Source organism: Arachis ipaensis, chromosome B07 (genome assembly GCF_000816755.2).
Source record: "Arachis ipaensis cultivar K30076 chromosome B07, Araip1.1, whole genome shotgun sequence".
Lineage (NCBI taxonomy): Eukaryota > Viridiplantae > Streptophyta > Magnoliopsida > Fabales > Fabaceae > Arachis > Arachis ipaensis.
The window spans coordinates 6,018,269-6,040,050 of record NC_029791.2 but is presented as its reverse complement, the minus strand read 5'-3'; the positions used below and the strand labels follow the sequence as shown (position 1 = coordinate 6,040,050).

Below are 21,782 nucleotides of genomic sequence, written 5' to 3'. Positions count from 1 at the left end.
ACTTAATGATGGAGTTGACGTGACATGCATGCATGATATTTTTTATAGTATTATATAAAAAAATATTTTTTAAAATGAATATACCCATTGTAATTAATTTTCTTTGTCAATCTGTTATCTTTTACCTAACAAACAATATCCATATTGAATATATTATTTTCATCAGAAGTCATATATAATTGATTGATAATTCTATATATAAAAATACTCATGTGGTAACTAAATACCATATTGTTATCTCGTTAAAGTTAATTCTCCTATGATTATACGAATGTGATTCTCCTACGATTATGCGAATGTATAGCACTATCAGATAAAAATTGATTGGATTACATTTATGGCTGACGAGGTAGGTGATCTTTTAGGCCTAATCACGATCAGAGTTGAGGAAGGTTTGAAAAATGCTAACAATACAAATACTTTTATTTTTAATACCCAATAATAAATATATAAATTAAAATTAATATTGTTCTTTACAAAATCAAAAAATGTATACCATACTCAAAACATATCCAATCCGTATTAACTATCATTGTTTATCAGTTACATTATGACAAATCTGGTTATTAAAAAGGATTAAAATTAACTTAAATATACACAATATTATTTTATACTTTTCATTTTTATTTTATTATCATAAAATATCATACATATTATAAGAGAACCTCATCTTTTTACTAACAGTTCTTCTATTCAATGGTTTCTATAAAAAAAAATAGGCATAATAATATTGTGTTTGGCAAAAATATATGGGATTTTGAAAGGTTGAAGCATAGGTTTAGTCCTTAACATATTCGCAGATGAAGTACAGAGTAGATAAAAAGATAGCTAATAAAAAAAATAAATTACCATTTGTATCCATGAAAGATACAAACGCTGACAAATGTATCCATATAAGAATAAAACGACAATTATACCCACGGAAGATAGCTTTCGTGTGCCAAGAATACCCTAACAGACCAATTGTGTAACCGACGTCCGGGTACTCTTAGAACACGGAAGCTATCTTCCGTGGTTATAATTGTCGTTTTATTCTATGGGTATATTTGTCAGTATCTGTATCTTTTATGGGTACAAATGGTAATTTATTCAATAAAAAAATAAATAGTTAAAATTTTCTCAATACTAACCGTAATAGTGTATGACAGGTGTTCTATGATTTTTTGGATTTAATTATTTCTTTATTATTATATGTTGTTCTATTTAATTTATGCTAAAAAGATTTATGATAATCATCTTATCGTGGTAGTGTAAAAGTTGTAAGTGTTATATTTACTTCGTATGCTCTTAAATTTCATGTCCTTGATGGATATTCGTGACGGAATAATTATTAAAAGAAATAATTGGTTTAATATCTATTTTATATTATATTTAAATTATTTTTTATGATTTTATTTTATATATTTTTTATGTATTTTGATTAATAGTTTTTAAGGGTGTTACTATTTTATGAGAATGATATAGCTTGAACTTTGGTTATCTAGGAATTTACTAAGTGGCTAGAGTAGTTTTACGTCACGAACCAACAAATGCTAGCAATTGAAATGATAAAAAAGACTAGCCAATTTCGGACTAAATGGAGATCAGTAAAATTTTTATAGGTAAAGACCTGTCCACGTGAAATAGACTGGGATGGGATATGCAAAGAACCCGTTAAACTTTCTGTCTCCAATTTAAACTTTTTTTTTCTTTCTAGGCTTATCCTTAGCCTTGATTTTGTATCTATTCTTCCTCTAACTCACTTTCTCTGCCTCTTAAGTTCGTCATTATGTTGATCAGTTTTGCTCTAAATATTATATTATATTATTATGTTGAAAGATATTTTTATATTTTTTTAAATGTTATTTTTTATAATGAATATATTATGAGTTGTGTTAAATTATATTGAATTGATTATTTTATTATTATTATATTATAGTTTTTTTGTTATTTTTTCAAAAATTTTCAAAGAATAACCATAAATAATCATGGGTAGCATTCGCTAAGGGGATAATTAAATAGGGGGACTTGCGACGAAGATGGAGAGCGAACGGGAGATTTTTTTTTTAAACGGGAGCAAAGGACGGGAAAAGGGGTCCGCCGCCGTACCCACACGAGTATCTATTATTATATCCAAATAACAATGAAAATTTAATTTGAGCCGATTTGAGATAGGACACGTGAACTTTATATGCATCAGGTTTTAAGACAATGAACCTAATTCGAATTTAGAATCTTAACAATAGACCTAGATTGATCTTACTCACTTAACTTAATATTTTAAGTCATTACTGTAATAAATATTATACTATTAAATATGATTATATTTAGTAGAGTTAAATCTCAAAGTGGTCCCTGAACTTGCACTCGAGTCAAAGTCGTCCCTAAACTTGCATTGGCCCCAATATTGTCCCCGAATTTAACAATGGTGACTCATGGTCGTCCCTGAAGCATTTTTCGGGGAATATTTTCAAACGGCGTGATGACGTGTATGGAGAGACGCCACGTTGGATATCTGACGTGACTGTTATCATTTTTTAACTCAATTTAGTCCCTGAATTATTTTATAACCCTAATCCCTAATTTATTATCAGAAACCACTCTGTTTCTTCTTCTCTGCTCTCATTCGTCTTCTCTGCCATTGTTGAGCTGCCATTGTTGAACGTGATTTGAGTGGATCATGATGGGTGGAGTAATAGTTGAAGTACCTGGTGGTGTGATAATTGGTTTGGCCCTTGCCTCCTTGATTCTGGCATTGAATACTTCGCAAGCATTGTTACATATGTTGTCACATTTTGGTTGGGAGGGGAAGAAGGCCCGACTCCATGCATCTCTTCGTCATTTGGAAAGGTACTCTTATGCTTCCTTTTTAATCCTCTGGATTTTCATCATCCCCTCAATGAATCCCTCCTGAGTATAGTAGATCTTACACACTCCCACATTAATCCTCTAAGTTCATTGTCTTTCCACTGCTTATTGAAGTTTCTCCGCAAGTGCCATACACAAAATCTGTGGTGGACGTCAAGGAAGACCTCCTGCACAGTTGTGATTAGTCCCTGCACAAAACTATTGAAATTAATAACTTACAATATCGGGACTCAAAATAGTCCCTCACCTTACATAAGTGACATCAAAATAGTCCCTACACATACATAAGTGACATCAAATTAATCCCTACACATGTATAAGTGACAGCAAATTCATCCCCACTTTGGGTGTAGCAAAGGCATCGTTACCTTTTGCATGTGCAAAATGAAACACCACCCATTTTGGGTGTAGCTCCTTAGATCCTCATGCAGCAGCTCAAGAAACCACCTCCAATTATTCGTGTTCTCCACTGGTACAATGGCATATGCAATGACATAAATGGCTGCCAAGATTTGTCCACCAAATCTGGTTTTCAGGAATGCTCCATCAAACCCTGTTAGAGGTTTGCATCCTGCCCTAAACCCATTCTTGCACCCATCCAGACAAATATACATCTTCTCAAAAGTGGGCTCTTCTGCGGAGTTGGGATGAGAAATTGTTGTGATGCGCACAGTAGAATCAGGGTTGCACTTCAGGAGAGTCTCACTATAGTCTCTCACCATCCCATATTGTGCAACAGCGTCACCATACACAATGTGCTTGCATCTCCAAGTGCTCTTGTCAGGAAAGACTTGTTCAAGTCCAAGTCACATTTGCTTTTGAAGTATGTTAAAACTTCAGAGTGCGCTTTAGATTTGGAAATTTTCTAAGCTTCTTCACCAACTTGTTTACTAACCACCATCTGTTAGCTAGTTTATTTTTTATCTCCCTTGGGCAGGTATGATCATCATTAAAGGTTTTAACTTGCCAGCAACACTCTCACTATCCTTAGAGACATAGATAACCCATGGACATTCCTCACCCCTACATAAAGCCCTGCATCGTACATTATCATTTTTCTTGAATCTAACTTTTCTACCTTCCTAGATGCAATACTCCCTCACAGCCTCCTTAAAATCCATCTCTGTGTTGAATTTCATCCATACCTCTAATCGGAATTTCCCGAACCTTGTTTCTTCTCTGAAAATAGGAAATGCATTGTCATCCTCTGAGTTAGGGGTGTCTTCATTTCTTCGAAATTCCAAGAATTTGCCCCATCTGACTCATCATGATATTCATCATGAGCATCATAACCTCCGACATTCGGGCCTTCATCATAACCTCAATTTGCTGCCTCCACCCATCATAACCCATTCAAATCACGTTCAACAATGACAAAGAAGACGAATGAGAGCAGAGAAGAAGAAACAGAGTAGTTTCTGATAATAAATTGGGGATTAGAGTTATAAAATAATTCAGGGACTAAATTGAGTTAAAAAATAATAACAGCCACGTCAGATATCCAACGTGGCACCTCTCCATACACGTCATCACGCCGTTTGGGAATATTCCCCGAAAAATGCTTCAGGGACGATCGTGAGTCACCGTTGTTAAATTCGGGGACAATATTGGGGCCAATGCAAGTTTAGGGACGACTTTGAGACTCGAGTGCAACTTCAGGGACCACTCTGAGATTTAACTCTATTTAGTATATATAAAAGTTAGATATACTTACAATAGATTTTATAATCAAACTAAAAAAATTCTAATTATCTTTTTTTTTTAATTTTAAATATTATTTACTATCTTATTGAAAAAGTGAATAATGATAATCACTCACATAATTAAAATAGATCCTCCTAATATATACATGACACTACATATATCAAGGATTATTATATGTGATAAATTATTTCTTTATTTTTCTAAAGATAATTTATATATAAATTAACTAATCTTTATAACATACGATCTATTGCATAATTTTTCTCCTCTTAATATGGATAAATTGATGAATTTTTAATTAATTTTGAATTCAAATTTAAATTTAAATTTATGTAAGAAAATATTTTGAATTTTTTTCACTAACCAGAATTAATTTTAAAATAAAAATTTATTTTGTATATCATATTATAAAATAGTATAGTTATTCATTTTTTCTTTAATGGCAATTATTATCAAATAAAATAATATAAAAATAGAAAAAAATATATTCCAATCTAGAAATAATAATTCATTTTTAAATAGAATAAATTATATATTGAATAACAAAAGTTATTATAGTTTCTTTTTACACAAATTAATATACTCAACTACAGTGTTTTGGTAATATTACCAAAAAATATTAATCAATCTAGTAGCTTTTGTAATAACATAAGTTTATAAGTTTAAAAGCTTGAAAATCATGTCATAAAATATAAAATTTTAACCGGTAATAACGTTGATCATATTGTTTGACTTCCTGAATGAATATGATACCAATAAATAAAACTGTCACAGTTAAATTAGGCAAATCTCCATAAATATTGCTATCATCAATGAGAATTGTTCTACTTTCAAGACAAATACTATTTTCTTTTACTGTATTTTCTAACTCGACAGGTCGAGAACTAATCCTCCACAAATTGAAACTCCATTTATTGAGGGTCTGTCGTATCCAATGAGTTGTTACATACGCAAGGCGGGATTCAAAACTCTAATACTTACCTAGGTAGACGAGTGAGATGATCACTCAATCAATCCAAATCGGTTAAGACAAATACTAATTATTTTTTATATTTTTAACATTAAAAATAATTAAACTTTGATTTTAATTATAACTTTATAAAATATTTATAGTAATAATTATTATATATATTTTTTGTTTATTATCTTTTAATAAAAAAATTTATATATTTTTATTAATTATCCCGTACAGTGTACGGGAATATACACTAGATTTTAGTATACCAACTAAAAATGCTCCAATTCAAATTGATGTCCCAGTCGGACAAATAACCACCAAAACAAATTCACGCCAGAAGCGTGGCAGGCCTGTCAGTTCCAAAGACAAAAATCCTCAAAAAAGAAAAGAGGTAAATACTATTCTTGTTGAAAAAGATATAGTAAAGATACCTGCAGTTGTCCAAAAATTCTGATATAATTTTAATGCCAGAAGACGTTTAGGTACCTGAAAATTGTGAAAATGACGAGATCTCGATAAATTATGTCTTTACAAGAGAGAAATGGGACCGAAATAAGACAATTGTCAATGAAATATTTACATATAATGTGGTATTAGATATCATGCATGAAAGTAAGGATCTTGAGATAAGATCAGTCGAAGAATGTCAACAAAGAAATGATTGGCCAAAATGGGAAAAAACTATGAAGGCTGAGTTAGACTCACTTGCAAAACGTGAAGTCTTTGGACTTATAGTCCGTACACCAGAAGATGTAAAACCTGTTGGACACAGATGGGTATTTGTGAGAAAATGAAATGCGAAAAATGAAGTTGTACGCTACAAAGCTTGACTTGTGGCACAAGATTTTTTACAAATGCCCGGTATAGATTATGAAGAAATATATTCCCTGTAGTGAATGCAATAACGTTGCATTATTTGGTCAGTTTATCCGCATATCATAAATTACATATGCATTTAATGGATGTGGTAACAACCTACTTATACGGCTCATTAGATCGTGATATCTATATAAAATTCCTTGAAGGATTAAAGATATCTAAACCATCTAAGGAATATTCGCAAGGGTTATACTCAGTCAAATTGCAAAGATCTTTATATGGTCTAAAGCAATCTGGACGAATGTGGTATAATCGTCTGACTGAGTATTTGTTCAAAAATGGATTTAAGAATGATGATATCTGCCCGTGTGTTTTCATAAAGAAATCTACATTTGGATTCATTATAATTGCTGTGCACGTTGATGATTTAAATATCATTGGAACTCTTGAAAAGATTCCAACAATTATAAAAACTTTAAAAGAAGAGTTTGAAATGAAAGATCTTGGAAAGACTAAATTTTGTCTTGACCTACAGATCGAGCATACAAAAAATAGGATTTTTATTCATCAAATAACATACACAAAAAAAAAATCTTGAAGAGATTTTATATGGATAAGTCACATCCATTAAGTACCCCAATGATCGTAAGATCTTTGGATGTGGAAAATGATCAATTCCGTCCTAAAGAAGAAAATGAAGATATCCTTGGTCCTGAAGTATCATATCTTAGTGCTATTGGAGCGCTAATGTATCTTGCTAATATTACACGACCTGACATATCATTTGCTGTAAATTTACTAGTAAGGTATAGTTCCTCTCCAACCAGAAGACATTGGAATGGAATCAAACAAATCTTTCGATATCTTCATGGAACGGTTGATATATGATTGTTTTATCCCTATGAATCCAAGTCACAATTAGTTGGCTATGCAGATGCAGGATACTTATCTGATCCACGCAAAGGGAGATCTCAAACAGGATACCTTTTCACATATGGTGGTACAGCTATATCATGGAGGACCACGAAATAGACGATAGCAGCAACCTCCTCTAATCATGCTGAAATAATAGCGATACATGAAGCAAGTTGCGAGTGTTTTTGGCTCAGGAGTCTGATCCAATATATTCTGTCATCTTGTAAACTGATTGATCAAAAGATAACTCCAACTGTTCTGTTTGAAGATAATACAACATGCATTGCTCAACTTAAAGATGGATGTATCAAAGGCGATAGAACAAAGTATATTTCTCTCAAGTTCTTCTTCACTCATGATCTTCAAAATCAAGGGACAATTGCTGTTCAACAGATCCGCTCAAGTCACTCCCAAAATCCTCCTTCGAAAGATTGGTACATGAGATTGGGATGCGCCGATTTCGAGACATTAAATGATGTCGACAAGAGGGGGAGACTGTACTCTTTTTTCCTTGGTCAGGTTTTTTTCCATTGGATTTTTCTTGACAAGGTTTTTAACGAGGCAGTCCCCATCACAAATGATATTATACTCTTTTTTCTTCACTAAAATTTTTTCCCATTGAGTTTTTCTTTAGTAAGATTTTAACGAGGCAATAATCCTAAATTGGCATCTAAGGAGAAATATTGTGATAAGAATGGAATGAATGCCCATTTATAAATTGGGCGGCGAATCTTTTCCATATCAAAGGAATCACTTTTCAAGACAAATTTAAAATTAATGAAAGATTAAAAACAAAGGCTTGTTACCTATATAAATAGGAGAAGCCACGCTTGAAAGTTGAAACAACACACAGCAATAAAATAATTCTCTCTTTTTTTATGTTACAACTATTCTAAATATTCCTCTCTCTCACTCTTTATATATAATATTAGTAAATATAATAATCATCTTTATTATATTGAGATAGTAATTATGGTGAATATTGTTATCTAATTATATTTTTTTATTTATTACCTCTTCCTTGTTTATTTATTTATTTATTTTACAACATATCGAAATATGTTGGTGAAGAAAATTCAAAAGCTATTGGACCATAATGCCACGACGTTGTTATTGTCATTTTATTAACAATGTCAAAGTAGATAATTATAAAACTCGACCTAATTAATCAATTTTAAAAATTTTAATAATTAAATTGATTAGCTAGATAATTTATTAATGCTAAGCTTAATTTTTGTTTGATTCTAAAGTATTTTTCAAAAAAATTACAGATGAAAAATATTATTTAATAGTTGTTAAAAAAAAGTTTTCCATCATTTAATAGTTGTGTAAAAGAAAATATACGGACGGAAAAGATTTTTTAATTGTTAAAAAAATTCAACTGTCATCTGCCTCTAAAGTTTTTGTTAAATAGAAAATTAGTTAAAAAAAAAGTGATGGTTTATAAGCAAGACATACCATGTCATGTGGGCCGATGGTGCAATAGCCTGTTATTCCTTTGCCCTCCAGCCTACGCCCAAGTCACAAGGCCCAACTCTTAACTTGGAGAGGACAGGACAGCATATTGTAAACCCATTTAGCCCAACCAAGAATATCCAAGTCCATGTTCCATCACAATAATGCCCCCACTCAGGTCACAAACTCACGTTATCAAGTTCAGAAAATATTACACCTTCAAATAAACTTGTGTGCTCTAATATATATGACCGATGTGAACTTATCAAGCATAAGAAATCTTGACAGAGCTGCAAGTTGGCCATTCAACTGTTGGACTTCTTTTATGCAGGTCGGACTCCTCATTTCTAGGATTGCTCTACATTTGTCGGGGTTAGCCTCAACTCCCCTCTCTGTGAGCATAAATTCCAAAGATTTTTCTCCCTTTACTGCAAATGTGCATTTTGCGGAATTTAGTCTCATCTCATGCCTTCTTATATTACTAAAGACTTGTGAGAGGTCGGTCAAGAGATTTGCCTCTTCTTTGGTCTTTACCAACATGTTGTCCACGTACATTTCCATTAGGCTTCCAAGATGGGGTGCAAACATCTTGTTCATCAGCCTTTGTTATGTGACGCCTGCATTTTTTAATCCAAATGGCATGAACACGTAACAGTAATTCGCTCTGGGTGTAATGAAGGATGTCTTTTCTTGATCTGACTTATACATCGGGATTTGATTGTATCTCGAGTAGGCGTCCATGAATGATAGGTACTGGTATCTCGAGCTGGAGTCCACTAAAGCATCTATATTGGGAAGTGGGTAGGGGTCCTTTGGACAGGCTTTGTTGAGGTCGGTGTAGTCAACACACTTTCTCCACTTTTCATTTTGCTTTTTTACTAACACTACGTTCACCAGCCATGTCGGATATTTGACTTCCCTGATGAATCCGGCCTCTAACAAAGCTTGAACTTGCTCTTCGACCACCTGAGCTCATTCTGGTGCGAGCTTTCGCATTCTTTGTTGGACAGGTCGGAACCCGGGATAGACTGCCAGCTTGTGCGTCATGAGTTCGGGGTCTATTCCAGGCATGTTCGCAGCCTTCCAAGCAAAGAGATCAGAATTCTCTTTTAGGAGTTTTAAGAGTTCATTTTTTAACTCCATTCTCATATTGGTTTCTATGTTGGTATCCTTTCCGACCTCTTCTGCGATCTGGACTACCTCCGTCCTTCCTTAAGGCTGTGACCGTAATTCTTCCTTTACTCTGACTCCTCCGAACTCAATTGCATTGATTTCTTTCCCCTTTTCTCGTAAATTCAGGCTTTCATTATAACATTTTCTCACCAGCTTTGGTCTCGCTTAACGGTGGCAACTCCATCCTCTGTTGAAAACTTCATACAGAGGTGAGGAGTAGAGACCACGGCTCCCAATCGATTTAGAGTTGTCCTGCCGATTAGGGCATTGTAGGCTGAAGCTACATCCACAACAATGTAGTCCACGCTTAGGGTTCTTGACCTCAGTCCTTTCCCAAAGGTGGTATGCAGGGAAATGAACCCCAAGGATTTGATTGGAGTATCTCCTAATCCAAAAAGAGTATCCGGGTAGAATTTCAGCTCTTTTTCTTCTAGCCCCAATTTGTCGAATGTCGGCTTGAAAAGTATGTCGGCTGAACTGCCTTGGTCTACCAAGGTTCTGTGCAAGTGAGCATTGGCAAGGATCATGGTGATTACTACCGGGTCGTCGTGCTCGGGTACAATGCCCTGTCCATCTTCTTTGGTGAAAGAGATTGTCGGGAGGTCGGGTCCTTCATTTCCGACTTGGTAGACTTCTTTTAAATGTCTCTTCCGAGACAACTTGGTTAGCCTCCTCTTGCGAATCCTCCCGATAACATGTGAATGTGTCGTTCTAGAGTCTGCGGGGGCGGGCCTCTTCGGTCGACATCCTCGTCGTCTCTTTCTTTTTCCCTGATTGTTCGACCTTTCTATGAGATATCTATCTAACTGACCTTCCCTGGCCAGTTTTTCTATCACATTTTTTAGGTCATAGCAATCATTTGTTGAGTGACCATATAACTTGTCGTACTCACAATACTCGTTACGGCTTCCTCGCTTTTATTTTTTATTGGGCGCGGTGGAGGGAGCTTCTCGGTGCAACAAATTTTCCTGTAGACGTCCACTAGAGAAACTCGTAATGGAGTATAGTTGTGGTACTTTCTTGGCTTCTCGGATTCGACTTCTTCTTTTTTTTGGGCTCCCCCTCTTTTTCTTTTAACTGATGAGGGTGCCCAAGTCGCCAATTCAGCTCTCGTAACTTGGCATTTTCTTCCATGGTGATGTACTTTTCAGCTCGCTCTTGTACATCATTTAAAGAAGTCAGATGTCTTTTTGAGATAGATTGGGAGAAAGGTCTTTCTCGAAGGCCATTGACTAGTCCCATTATCACCGCATCAGTGGATAGGTCCTAAATTTCCAAACATGCCTTGTTAAATCTTTCCATGTAGTCTCAGAGGGGTTCTTCGATCTCCTGTTTGACTCCGAGTAGGCTGAGCGCATGCTTGACCTTATCCTTTTGAATAGAAAATCAGGTAAGGAATTTGCGCGCTAGGTCATCGAAACTCGTAACCGACCTAGGGGGCAAGCTGTCGAACCACTTCATGGCCGCTTTTGTCAGAGTCGTCGGAAAAGCTTTGCAGCAGATAGCGTCCGAAGCATCAGCCAAATACATCCGACTTTTGAAATTGTTGAGGTGGTGCTTCAGGTCGGTTGTCCCATCGTATAGGTTCATGTCGGGACTTTTAAAGTTTCTAAGAACTCTAGCCCGCATGATATCTTCTGTGAAAGGATCTTCTCCTTTTAACGAGGTATCTTCCCTAGCTGTTCGGGAGTCCCTGTTTTGAAGGTTAGATTCCAGCTTTGAGAGCTTCTTCTCTAGCTTTCGTCGCTGTTTGATCTCTTTCCTCAAGCTTCTCTCTGCTTCTTGTAACATCCGAAAATTTTGAAAATTAAATAATTAGTTATTTATGAGTTATTATATTATATTGAGATTTTGTTTTTAAGACAACCATTTTTAACAAAAATAATTAAATAAAATTTTATGATTATTGAAGTTTAATTTAATTGTAACTTATTCGATTAGTTTAAATTATTTATTAAAAATTATTTTAATAAGTAAAATAAAATTAATTTTATTTATTTATTATTATTATTATTATTATTATTATTATTATGAANNNNATATATATATTAATTAATCATCATCATTTGGCCGCAGCCTCCAAGGGAGCAAAAGAAAGAAAATTAGAAACGTGGCTTGGTGCATATATATATATAAGCATGACACATGCTTTCTTTTATTGATTAGCTATGACACTTAATAACGTTTACACTACAAAATGTTATTAATCATAACATTCACATATTCCTTTCCATTCATTCATTCTTGTCACGGACAAGAAGAAGAAGGAAAGACGAGAGAGAGTGTGAGCTTTCATGGAACTGTGACCCTCATCAAATCTTTCGAGTTTAATTTCTTCGGATTCGTAACTCCAATAAAAAAATATAATTCGATAAAAGTATTCGTATTTTTTTTCACTACGTGTTGGTGTTATTTTTGTTCGGTGGAAGTTGACGGTGACGTAGCTCCCCTTCTTCTTGAGTTCGACTAATTGGAGTTTTAGGAGACACATACCATTTCTGACATTTTTCTCTTTAGCCGCTCGATCAAAAAACTTCTCTGGAGCTTCCGTTGTTTTGATTTTGTACGAAGGTAGAGTTTGGTAAATTTATAATAATTAAATGTGAATTTAATAAGTAAATGTTGATTTGGTTGATAATTATTTGAGTTTGAATAAGTTTATGTTGAATTATTGTTGTTGCTTGTGATTTGTTGGTTTGGCTATGAGGAACAGTTCAGTTGTGATTATTTTAATAGTTTTGGGACTTTTGTGATGTGGTATTTTGAGAAAAATGATGAGATTTAGTGGTTGAAAGATTAAATTAAAAGTTGAAAAAAATCGGTAATCGAAAGACTCGAAAACGGATTAAAATACAAGTAATATTTTGAAAGGAAAGGGTTAGGGGTTTCAATTTTGGTATAAAAGAAAGATTGGTAATTACATTTTATTTTTGAAGGGTAATATTATATTTGTATATAAAAATCGAGGTACAGTTTGTAACTATATAAGATTCTAGGTATTTTGGGTAATAAATAAAGTAGGAGGGTAAAAATGGATATTTATAAAAGTTTAGGGTTATTTTTATAAATATGAAAATAAGTTAGGGTTTCAAATATAATTTTATAGAATATTAACTGTTGTGATATGGTATTTTGAGAAAATTAATAAGATTTGGTGGTTGAAAGATTAAATTAAAAGTTGAAAAAAATCGGTAACTGAAAGACTCAAAAACAGATTAAAATACAAGTAATATTTTGAAAGGGAAGGGCTATGGGTTACAGTTTTGGTATAAGAGCAAGATTAATATTTAAACTTTATTTTTGAAGAGTAACATTGTATTTGTATATAAAAATTGAGGCACAATTTGTAATTATATAAGTTTTCGGGTAGTATGGGTAATAAATAAATAACGGCAGTAAAAATGGGTATTTTATAAAGTTCAGGACTATTTTTATAAATATGAAAATAAGTGAGGGTTCAAATATATAAAATATTAAAGTTAAAAATAAAATATTAAAAAGTTTGTGATTTAAAAAGTAATTAATAAAAGTTTAAAATAAGATTTTATAAACTAAGTTTTAAAAAAATTATAAATATTATTTTAAATACTTCTTTAAAATTACTCATTTATATTAAAATAAATTATTATTATTATAATTAGTATTTATCGAAGATATTATCTTGTAAGAATATCATCATGTGTATTATTAATGATAAAGCAAGTAAACAGAGTAATTTTAAAAGCTTTAGAAAACGCATACTTAATTAAAGAATTTTATAATTTTTTTCTAGAAGATACTTAGAGAAAGGTGAGAGAATAATGCAAAGATAATTCATATTATGGAGTAATAGAAGAGAAAAGAAGAAGAAAAAAAAGTCAAAGAAAAATATTAAAGAAACATCTATCATAGGAGAGCACAGAGCAAGAATAAAAGAAACGAAAGAAAGAACAAAACGTAAAGGAGATAAGTAGAAGTATTGTTTGGCATTGAAAACGAGCTGAAATGATTGTGTACCTGCTGAAAATGAGCAGAGATATGGTGGTGAGTCCTCCAAGATTTGCTTCCAGAGATATATCGGCCAATCCAGGGGATGGTCGCACCTGTAAGACAAAGATTGCTTACAGAGATTATCGATACAATTGGCTAGAGAGAGCCTCACCTGTAAGACTGAGGTTGCTTACAAAGGTTATGTTTGCATACATCGGCTCAAGAGAGTCGCACCTGTAAGACAGATGTTGCTTACAGAGGTTATGACACTGGAAACCAAACTCAGACAAAGGTTGCTGAGTTACGTCGGGAGCAGGTTGAAACCGACAGATGAGCTCATTACCTGCACTAGAGATTGACATGCATCATACTTGTTTGCGCATATTTGTTTGTGAGTGTGTTTTCTATGATTGTGTGTGCTTGTGATTGAGTTTTGTGTTCTATAATTGTTGAATTGGCTCGTACTTTGTTGACTGTTGTTGCTAACCAAGTATATATAAAATGGATATAACTATACACCATGACTTTACTAAGAACTCCCCGTTCTTACCCCCTATTTTCATTCCTTTCAGTTACAAGTGTGAAGGTTTAGTGCGGAGTTACCAGAGCATAAAAGGTTATGTTTACAAGTTGAATTGTTAAATTTTATTTTTCCCTTGTCGTTTATTGTTTTTAGTTTTTAGAGGGGATATGATTTGTATTTTGAGAATCTTAAAATAAGTCTATGTATATAATGATATGTGAATACATACATACATACATACATACATACATACATACATACATATATAATATATATATATATATATATTTATTGTGATTAAGTGATTAAAAGTCAAAATATTCCACTTTTTTAATTGAGGATTTCGGGTTGTATTCACAAAGGCTCATTATTAAATAAATATAGTATGAAATAAAAGGAGTAGAGGTAGGTGACGCCCGAACTTTTAGTGCGATCATGAGGTGCTAAAAGTTAGGGTGTTACACTTCTCCCTGTCGCTCTAATTCCTGCTCTAGTTGTTCAAGTCGACCATGGTGTCCATGCAGCAATCTCATGAGGTCGGCGCTATGAGGTTATTCTTCTCCTTCAGGGAGACGAACCTCGGATGGACCCTCCTTTGGTGGTGGTCTTCAGAAGGGCCTTTACCATGTGGTTCCTCCATTATTGGGGGAGGTATCACTAGGGCTTAGTCGCTGTTGACCCTGTCTTGGTATTTTTGTTCTGATTCAGACGCTGTGCGTCCGTCTTCATACTGATCGTCCGCCATGGAGTGTTAGATCCCAGGTCCCCGACAACGGTGCCAATATTCCGAGGGTTACTTGAAACTGGGTTGCCTTTGGGCTTGTAAGTGAGGCTTAAATCCTCAATGGATTGGGTTTCAACTTGTTCCATATCTCGTCCGAGTTGTTTGTGAAAAGGTGGGGGTGGGGGTGGTACCTACAAAATACTCTGATACCTAAGTTAACAAGGGTCTTAGCAGGTTTTAATATATTGGAACTTGAGTATACCTGAGGGGATGTCAGCGTATTTATAAGTGATATGCCGATAACCACTATTGGAGTAGTTTTACTTCTGATGGTGGATAATCGTCCTTTTATCTTAAGATTGTTAAGATTTCCCGTCTAGAAGTGGCTGAGAGATTTAGGGAGGTAGTTACTTATGTGGGTAAGCATAAGTTGTCCTTTTATGTCAGGTCCGACCTTTATAGGAGCTGGAGTAGAGGCTACCTTTGTAGTTGGGACTTTCAACCTTATTAGATTAGGCTCGTGTTTTGGGTCAGGGTATGAACTGTAATCTTTATTGTACTCTTTATTGTATTTATTATGGGGATTCAATAAAGATTAGTAGACTATGGGTGAAACTGGGTGTAATTCGAATTGCACCAATTCGAATTAGTGAGGTATTCACGTGCATGCATAGTTCGATTCAGCCTCATTGGAATTAGTAGTACATTTCATCCATGCATAATTCGAATTACCCCCTTCGATTTACATTTTCTCTAGTAATTCGAATTGCATTGCTTCAAATTAGTATTAGATTTTATAATTCAAATGGGTCTCATTCGAATTATATAAAAAAATCCACTTGGTAGATCCTTATAACATTTTTCATTTTAGTAGATATGTATAATATTGGCCTCCAATTAGTTTATATATGCATTTTGTCCTAAAAAAAATTCAAATGTAATCTGCCTCTAAAGTTTTTGTTAAAAAAAATTAGTTAGAAAAAAAAAAAGTGATGCTTTATGAGCAAGACATACCAGACCATATGGGCCGAGAGTGCAACAGCCTGTTATCCCTTTGCCCTCCAACCTACGCCCAAGTCCCGAGGCCCAACTCTCAACTTGGAGAGGATAGGACAGCATATTGCAAACCCAATTAACCCAACAAAAAATATCCAAGCCCATGTTCCATCACAATAATGTCCTCACTCAGGTCACAAGCTCGCGTTACCAAGTTCGGAAAACATTACACATTTTCATAAGTTTCATAAACGTGTGCTCTAATATATATGACCAATGTGAGACATATCAAGCATAAGAACTTAGAACAATGTTATAAATATTTGATAAAAAATTTGATCTCTAAAATTTATTTTTAGAATATATATCTAATTCTTTTTATCTCATTTTTAAATCTTTCAAAGGCTTATTTATTGTTAACATTTTTTGTGAATTTTTTTGTCAACAATATAAACTTTTGAGTACCATTTTAGTAGTTTATTTTAGATAGTTATAAAATTCAACCTAATTAATGAATTTTAAAAGTTATAAAGAGACTTATTTGTTGTTAACATTTTTTGTGGATTTTATTGTCAACAATATAAATTTTAGGGGACCATTTTACCAGTTTATTCTAGATAGTTATAAAATTCGACTTAAATAATAAATTTTAAAAGTTATAAGGATTAAATTGTTTAGCTATAAATTTTATTAGTGTGAAATTTAGTTTTTATTTGATGCTAATTTTTTTTTCCAAAAAAATTATGAATAGAAAAGATTATGTAATAGTTGTACAAAGAAAAATATATGAATGGATAAATTTTTTTAATTGTTGTTAAAAAAATTCGATTATAATATTAAAAAAGTTGTAAGGATTAAATTGATCAGCTATAAATTTTTAGTGTGAAATTTAGTTTTTATTTTATGCTAATTTTTTTTTCCAAAAAAATTATGAATAGAAAAGATTATGTAATAATTGTGCAAAAAAAAAATATGAACGGAGAATTAAAAAAAAATTATGAATAGAAAAGATTATGTAATAGTTGTGCAAAAAAAAATATATGAAAGGAGAATTTGCAAAGTATGAACCGAGAGTGAGAATTTTTTTTTAAAAATAACGATGGTTAGAGAGGCCCACGAGGCCATGTGGGCTGAGGTTGCAGTATTATTCCTTTACTGTCATGAATCGAGCATGCTCGCTGCTGTGTGAGTACAGTCTCATGCGTTGCCACCTATTCAAGCCCAAATCCAACCAATAATGCCCATCGCGTTATCAAGCTCGGCAAATGATTCTCTTCTCATAAACTATATAAATTTGTTTTCTCTGATATACATGTTCGATGTGGGATTTAATATTTAATATTATTATGTAATCAATCATACAATATTAATATTTAATAATTAATTATGTTGATATTTGTTAGTATTTATAGTATTTTATTTCATTTTTTAATAATTATGATTTTTTTTATATTTTTGTGAATTAATAATTCTAAAATTTTATTCTATATTCTATTAAAAATTATCACGATTATTTTTTATATTTCTATATGTGTTATATAGTATTTCGTTTCATGATTCATGAACGTAAGTTTTAGAGTCAAGTATGCTCATGTGGTGCACTCTGATACTAGTCTACAAGTTGATGCTATTTTTGAAAAATATTATGTATTAAATAATTGGATTTGTTAATGATTAATTATGATGAGAGAGACAAAAAAAATGATTAATTATGGTGAGATTTGTCAATTATTATTATATTATTCTACAACAGGTTATGATAAAATTTGTTGATTATCATTATATTATTCTATAACGTAACGGATTGCATTATAGCGTCAAACATGCTGACATAATGCGTTATGGTGACAGTTTGTATACATTTTTTTTCTCAATCATATTTTAAGAAAGCATTATGTAATTAATCGTACACAAATTAATATTTAATAATTAATCATGTTGAGATTCGTTAATAATTCTAATATTCTATTTCGTATTTTTTTAATAATTATCATTATTCTTTCTTATATTTTCGTGGATCAATAATTTTAATTTTTTTATCTTATATTCTTTTAAAAATTATCATGGTTCTTTTTTATATTTTGTGAATGTTATTATAGTATTTTATTTTATCATTCATGAGTTTAAGTTTTAGAACCAAGTATACTGAACATAGTGTGTTCTAATGCTAGTCTCCGTATTGATTCTATTTTTAAAAAGTATTATGTATTAAATAATTAAATTTGTTAATATTTATTGATTAATTACAATGAAATTTGTCAATAATTATAATATTCTATATCATATCTTTTTAATAATTATCTTTTTTTTTCTATATCTTTATATATATTATATTCTAGATAGTTATAAAACTCAACCTATAATTAATGAAATTTAAAAGTTATAAGGAGGCTTATTTGTTGTTAACATTTTTTGTGGATTTTTTTGTCAATGATATAAAGTTTGGGATATCATTTTACTAGTTTATTCTAGATAGTTATAAAATTTGAGTTAATTAATGAATTTTAAAAGTTATCAGGATTAAATTGATTACCTATAAATTTTATTAGTGTAAAATTTAATTTTTATTTGATTTTAAATTTGTTTTTCCAAAAAATATATGAAAGGAGATTTGTTTTTTAATTGTTGTGAAAAAAAATTCAAGTGTAATAAAAACTTCTCATAAAAAAATGGAAGGCCCACTCAACCAGGCCAAGAAGGCTGAGAAAGCAGTGACCTGCTGTTCTTCTTATCTCGGTGCTCTATGCTTAGAGCAAACAGGTCAGCCCTAGGGGCCGCAATCTCTGGCCCAAATCCGTCACCGTAATGCCATTGCTTAGGTAACAAGCTAGTGTTAACCAGTGTTACCAAGCTCGGCAAACATAGTTCTTCTCATAAACAATATAAACATTTCTTCTTTGAGATACATGCCCGATGTGAGACTTTACTCCCACCATCGCATCCCAACATAAACCCCTAACCCTCTTCTCGGCGGTGACTCTGACTTCCCTCGCAAGTCCTCCGTGGATTCTCCCTCCGTCACTGCAAACCCGTGACCTCTTCCGCTGCCACCACTGGTTTTCTTTTACTCCGTCAGGTGCCACCACTGTTCCTTGTCTTGACAGGTAAATCTCCTTAATTCAGAATTGCTTTCAATTTTTTATTTCACCATTCTGAATCTGATCCTTCTTTGTTGAAATTATTTTCTATCGCACTGCATCGTCATCCACTCACATTGGCGTTCCTATCACTCCCAGCACTTTCACTCTATTTCATTTTGTTGATTCTGGTTTATAGGTCTCTCTGGTAATTGAAAAGAAAAAAAAAAAAGTCAATAATTAACTTGATTCTATATTTTCCTCTCTGTTATCAACTTCATCTCGACTTAATTTTGTCCCTATTGCTCCAGTAACGTTTATTTCAAATACTGACTCTCCACTAATTTTGAGAAGCTTATTTGCAGGACTTCATTTTCAATTGTGGTTGTTTTTGTGACTAACTGGGATTTGCAACAACGTGTCTCTGATCTTCAGCAGGTAACTGAGCTGTTGGTTTTCAAGTCTTTAGTTGGGACTTTGTTATCTATTTCATTAAGAGATTTTCGAGACTTAATGTTAGATTCAATTCTTCTCATACAGAGTTCAGAAATTGAGAACACAATTTGCACGTTTTTATGTTATCATCACGCTCCCAGCTAAACAGCAAATCGATTCATTTATTCAGTCTTACTTCAAGTGAGTTAAATACGTTGCTTTTATTTTGTTCTGATTGATCAGTTGCTATGTACAATTCATGTGGAGGTAAAAACTGAAACTTATTACCAACTTTTATAATGGCGCTATTTCCTAGGATTAATTGCATATGTAAATGCTGATAAAGTAATCAACAAATCACAAAGCTCGATTAAACAAAAAATACAATTAACAGTATTGATATAGAATAGTATGTGTAAATTATATAGTAATGTGTGATTGCAGTGTATAACAAAAAATTGTGTTAAATTGAATAAAACAAAAGTTGATGGTTCAATGGTTAGGCACACCCAGCATTGTGGATTAGTGGTGCAGCAGCTTGTGATCCCTCCACTGTTGGGAGCCAGAGGTATTCGCTGCTCTGTTAAACCAGCCTGACGCGGTGCCCTCTAGCCTACGAGCCAGGACACTCGAGCCTTCGCTCGGGAGCCAGGGCCCAACTCTCAACTTGGAGCGGGCAAGCCAGCATGGTGCAAGCTTCTAATCCCACCAAGCGTAGCCTAAACCATGTTCCATCACCTTGGTGCCCTCACTTGAGTCACAAGTTGGCGTTACTCAACTCGGCGGACTAAACCAACTCTCTTAGACATTAAAAATATTTATAAAACTTTTTTATTACCTGATGTGGGACAAATTTGGTGTTATCTAAGGATGAACGTGAGATTTTCTAATTATCGTTAACTCTTAACTTCAAGTACTTTTATTAATGGAATTGTAAATTACAAGTATTAATCCTTTCTATCAAATCATTGTAAGACTATGCACCAATAAAAACACGTGCGGGTAATTACATGAGATTTAGATATTAGTATTTAGATATGGTTGGAGGGTGCCATTATTAACCACTCAAAACGTTGAACCTGCAAGTCAGTGTCAAACTATATATAAAGGGACATAGATATTTAACAAACCAAGATCACAATTCATGTAAAAAATTATAAAGTGGTGAAGAAAAAAGAAAAGAAATCAGAGATAAGAGAAAATGGCTACACTAGGTGGCAATCGTGTGGTTGAAGGAAGCCAGAACAGCATTGAGATCCAGAACCTTGCTCGCTTTGCTCTTGAAGAACATAACAAAAATTCGGTTCTTCTTCTTCGTCTTCTACTTCTGTTTCTATTTTTTTTCCCAGATTAAATAAATAATTCATTTTAATTTGGGTTATTTTTGTCTCTTAATTAATGTCTTGTGCTTTATATTAGTATGTTAGTGGGGTTATTATTCAAAATGGGTTTATTATTCTATTTTTATGTTTGTATGATTTGAAGTAATACTTTTAGTTCGAATGAATTTGAGAAAATATAAGTGATTAATATTTTTGTATTTGAATAATATGTTTATAATTTCTAATTTCTGCTGCAGAATTCAAGCTTGGAGCTTGTGAGGGTGATAAGTGCAAAGAAGCAAGTAGTTGCTGGAAGCATATATGAAATAACTATGGAGGCAAAAGATGGTGATGAGAAGAAACAAGTTTATGAAGCCAAAGTGTTGGTGAAGCCATGGTTGAACTTCAAGGAGCTGCAAGAGTTCAAGCTTGTTACTGATGATGATAATGAAAATGATAATGATAATGCTGCTTCAGTGTCTAGAGCACTTATCTAGCTATGTATTTAATTTTCACTAATATATGTATGGAATAAATGTAGCTATGCTCTGAAATACTATAAATGGGTGTAATATATTATCAATGGGTTATGCTAAGTGTACACCAAAATCAGCCACTAAAGTCAGCCACCAATATAACATGTTGGAATATAAATATACATTAAAAATGAATTAAACCACACATATATTTATACATAAATATATTGGTGTTTGATTTTAGTGACTAATTTTAGTGTACAAATAGTATTTCTCATTATGAATAGAATGTATAAAAAATAAAAAATTACTTATTGAATGATGGAAGTTATAATTGAGAGTAGGGTGACATTTACTTGCTGACTCGCATTATTGTATGCTTTACAACG

At 32.8% G+C, this 21,782-nt stretch overlaps 1 protein-coding gene across 1 annotated transcript; it reads left to right on the top strand.

The window, feature by feature from the left end:
• On the top strand, nucleotides 20,660-21,521 carry LOC107609977 (cysteine proteinase inhibitor). Its single transcript, XM_016312039.2, has 2 exons — nucleotides 20,660-20,898; nucleotides 21,175-21,521. Exons 1-2 carry the CDS (start codon nucleotides 20,797-20,799, stop codon nucleotides 21,412-21,414), a joined length of 342 nt encoding a protein of 113 aa, XP_016167525.1. The 5' UTR covers nucleotides 20,660-20,796; the 3' UTR covers nucleotides 21,415-21,521.

Coding starts and splice junctions, on each gene's coding strand:
- LOC107609977 (XM_016312039.2), top strand. CDS start 20,797: ATGGCTACACTAGGTGGCAATCGTGTGGTTGAAGGAAGCCAGAACAGC. Junction 20,899..21,174: donor AAGAACATAACAAAAATTCG/GTTCTTCTTCTT, acceptor TTTCTGCTGCAG/AATTCAAGCTTGGAGCTTGT.